Genomic DNA, 3,565 nt, shown 5'->3' on the forward strand with positions numbered 1-3,565 from the left:
GTGGGCCGTGGGGGGTGAGGAGCCGTCGGCGTGGGCCGTCGGGAGCCAGGCCCTGCAGGGTCCCCAGAGCTCACACTCCCACCTGGTCTGTGTCCCTGTCCATGGACACGGAAAGGTGCAGGTTGGCGGGAACTGGGGCTGGCCCACGGAGGCCAGGCTCTTCATTCACAGCCAGGTGCTGTGCCACCTCACTGGCAGTGCGGCGTGTGGCTGTGGCTGTGAGACCCAGGAAGCAGTGCACGCCCATGCGCTCCCGAAGCACCTGCACCAGAGGCGGTGGTGGCGTGAGGCCATCCAGCCCATCCTGGCCCTAGCCGCCCACCCCAGTTCACATATGGCTCACCCTGCAGACGCGCAGGTAGCAGGGCCGGAAGTTGTGGGACCACTGGGAGAGGCAGTGGACCTCATCAATGCAGGCAAAAGCAACTGGAGGCAGCTGCGTGGCTGGAGAGAGGCCTCCTGCCCCCACCAGTGCCTCAGGTGTCAGCATCAGCACGTGTACCTGGGCTGCCCGAACCTGAAGGCAGCAAGATCAGAGGCACAGCCCAGGCACTGCCTCCCTCACCCCTAGGCCCATGAGGCCCCCACCTTCTGCAGGACAGACTCCCGTTGCTTCCTGGTCATGCCCGAGTGTATGCAAGCTGCCTTGAGACACGGTGGCAGGCCAGACACCTGCAAATGCAGGAGCAACGGCCGTCATAGGCCAGCCCGGCCCTGGCCCTTCCCCAGGTCATCCCAGAGCTGCTGCCATGTCCATCCTAGGCCCTCAGGGGAGAGGAGAACCAGGTCCTGGGTCCTAGGGCCAAGGGTTTAGAGCCACCTGTGGGCCTTGGCCCAGGAGCCCTGGAGCAGACAGACTCAGTGGGGAGGGCTCCCTTCCCAGCACAGCTCCTGTAGGGGTGGCCGTGGTGCCTGTGGAGCTGGGCTGCCTTCGACCTACTGCCAGGACTGGGACTGAGGCCACAGACACCTTGAAGCTCCCATGGGAGGGGGCGGTTAGGGGAGAAGCAGCAGTTGCCCTTGGGAGTCACAAGTGCTGGTTCTTGGCTGTGTACATGTGCCCAGGGCCCTGTGTGCACACCTGGTCGTCCATGAGTGACAGCAGGGGAGAGATGACCAACGTGAGGCAGGGGCTGCGCCGGGCATAGAGCAGCGCCGGGAGCTGGTAGCACAGGGACTTGCCGGCACCTGTAGGCAGCACCAGCAGCGTGGAGATGCCTGTGTGGGACGCGAGTCAGCAGCGGGGTTCTGCAGCCTGGCCTCAGCCCGGCCTCAGCCCCGGCAGCCACGCTCACCAGACAGGATCCGCATGACTGCACGCTCCTGCCCAGGACGGAAGGCTTGGTGTCCCAGCTGCTCCAGGGCCTGGAACACCTCAGCCGGCGTCTCTGCAGACACAGGTGTTGACCACCATGACTTAAGTCACACCAACCCCTCGGTAAAGGCTCTGGGCCAGCAGCTGATTGCTTACCTGCCAGCTGCCCTGAGGGCCCCAAGGAGTAGAGTGGCAGCATGGTGGAGGCCAGGCCGGGCACCCCAGGCACAGGTTGTGGTGCAGGAACCAGCGGCTCAGGGCCAGCAGGGTCTGTGTCTTCCTCACTTACTGGGGCAGGCAAGAGAAGGTGGAATGGGAGCTCCAAACAAAACAACCACTGGCCACAACCTTCTCTTCCCCCAAAGGGGTTGGCAGCAGGCAGTGCCCTTCTTCTGTGGTACTTCTTCTAAAGCGTAAAAGGTTGACACCCATCCTCGTCCTTGCCACCCTGCTTTGGGGGAGCCAGGGTAGGGCCTGGACCAGGGGCACCTGGAAGGTCTTTTGCTTGGAACAGAAGTGTCGCCCAAAAGAGTACCGTGCCCTCTCCACAGTGGTGGGCAGACCCACCCACCAGGGCAGATGTCTCACCTGGCTGAGGACACTGGGGTGCCCAGTGATCAAACTGTTCATTCAGGAAACAAGACTCCTTGATCGTGACTGTGGCACCACCACCCCCAAAACACTCCCCTTTCTTCCGCCACTTCTGCTTCCATGCCTGAAGGGTGCCCACATAGGAGGGTCACTGGGTGGGACATGCAGGGGTGCTGAGGGGAGGGAAAGGGAGGGCCTGTCCCAGTTCATCGCCGTCTTACCTGCTTGCGGAGGAGCCTGCCACGGAGTGCCCGGCCCTGCACGTAGCGTTTCTGCTTCATGTTGAGCCGTACGTAATTGCCCCTGTCATGGCGGGCCAGCCTAGAGATGTGCAAGTGGGCTGTGCCCTCAGCCTTCCCCGCCCTAGCTTGACTGGAGGTGCTGCATCTGTGGTACCTGGGGGTCGACAAACTGCTGCAGGGCTGAGGTGGCTGTGCCTGTACAGGTTCCCCTGGAGGGTCTTCCTCAAGTGCGACAGCCCCAGCCCCCTCCGATGGGGGTCCAGCCTGGCTGCTCTGCTGCTGGACCTGTGCGGGGCTTCCCCAGAGCTCCTTGTTCCGTCTCTGCTTCTTGCCTCGACTGCTGCTGGGCTGGGGGCTCCCTGCACGGATGCTGACTTCTTGGAGGGCTGAAGCCTCTGGGTCCGGGGAGCCAGCACCAGGACCAAGGACAGCTGACTCACCCGGGATCAGAAGCTGTGATTCCTCTGAGCCTAGGCCAGGCCTGCAGGCTTTTGGGGCCCCCAGAAAGTCTGGGATCTCACTGTGACATCGCTGTAACCAGTCAAGATCTAGGGAGGCCAGCTGCTGGCTCAGGGATGCCTGCAGGTGCTGCAGCTGGCCTGGCCTTGACTGGGGCCCAGGGGGCTGTGGAGGCTCATCACTGACTTTTTCTGCAAAGGTGGGGACAGGCCCTGTGCCTGGGGGATTTGGGGTGGGCGTCTTGGATGAGGATCTTCCTAGAGGCCAGGGTCTGCGGCCTAGGGCTGGTCCGGCCTGGGAAGGGAACAGAATGGCAGCAGAAACTCAGGCCCCTGGGCTTCTGTAGACTCTGAAACCTGCCTGAGTTCCCACCTTCAATCGTAGGGCAGGCTAATTAGCACAAGGCTGGCCTAGAAAGGGAGTTAAGGGCGAAGGCCCCGAGAAACTCTGTGGAGACTCGCGCCCTGGTTGGCACAGGAGCCTGTGCCTGTGTGGAAAGAGTGACAAGAAAGAACCCCGGGCCAGAAGCACCTCTGGACCTAGTGTGGACTCACTGCTTGCTAACTCCTCACCTGCAGGGTGCCTTTCAGGTTGGCCTTGAGCCGCTGCCCGTAGTCCGGCACCGACCCCTGGCAGCTCCGCCCTGGCGTATGTTGTGGACTGTGGGTTGCAGCCCGATTCAGGTGGGGCCCCCAGCAGTGGGACTCTGGTGCCTGCAGGAGACAGTAGGGGCGCAGGCCAGAAAAAGGCTGGTGTGGAAGCAGAGGCGCTCCCACCCACCCCTCTCACACCTGGAGCGAGGCCCGGCCCGTCTTCACTTTGCTCAGTTCCCCTCCCAAGTTCTGTGCCCCACGGAGGCCTGGCCGCGACTCCGTGGCTCCTGCCACTCCGCCAAACAGGGAAGTGGGAGGAGGCTGGGGTGGCGGGGCCTGGATACCTCTTCGACGGCCACGGGGAG

At 63.2% G+C, this 3,565-nt stretch overlaps 1 protein-coding gene across 1 annotated transcript in view; it reads right to left on the reverse strand.

The window, feature by feature from the left end:
* RECQL4 (RecQ protein-like 4) overlaps positions 1-3,565 on the reverse strand; it is an 8,047-nt gene that overhangs the window by 2,994 nt on the left and 1,488 nt on the right. The window contains exons 2-11 of the mRNA XM_011975751.1: positions 3,399-3,546; positions 3,180-3,320; positions 2,128-2,901; positions 1,904-2,030; positions 1,472-1,603; positions 1,296-1,388; positions 1,082-1,218; positions 589-672; positions 344-517; positions 83-262 (exon numbers count right to left, since the gene is read on the reverse strand). Coding sequence (XP_011831141.1) covers positions 83-262; positions 344-517; positions 589-672; positions 1,082-1,218; positions 1,296-1,388; positions 1,472-1,603; positions 1,904-2,030; positions 2,128-2,901; positions 3,180-3,320; positions 3,399-3,546 — 1,990 coding nt within the window. The remainder of the gene's footprint in view (positions 1-82; positions 263-343; positions 518-588; positions 673-1,081; positions 1,219-1,295; positions 1,389-1,471; positions 1,604-1,903; positions 2,031-2,127; positions 2,902-3,179; positions 3,321-3,398; positions 3,547-3,565) is intronic.

Source organism: Mandrillus leucophaeus, unplaced genomic scaffold, assembly GCF_000951045.1.
Source record: "Mandrillus leucophaeus isolate KB7577 unplaced genomic scaffold, Mleu.le_1.0 Scaffold158, whole genome shotgun sequence".
Taxonomy (NCBI): domain Eukaryota; kingdom Metazoa; phylum Chordata; class Mammalia; order Primates; family Cercopithecidae; genus Mandrillus; species Mandrillus leucophaeus.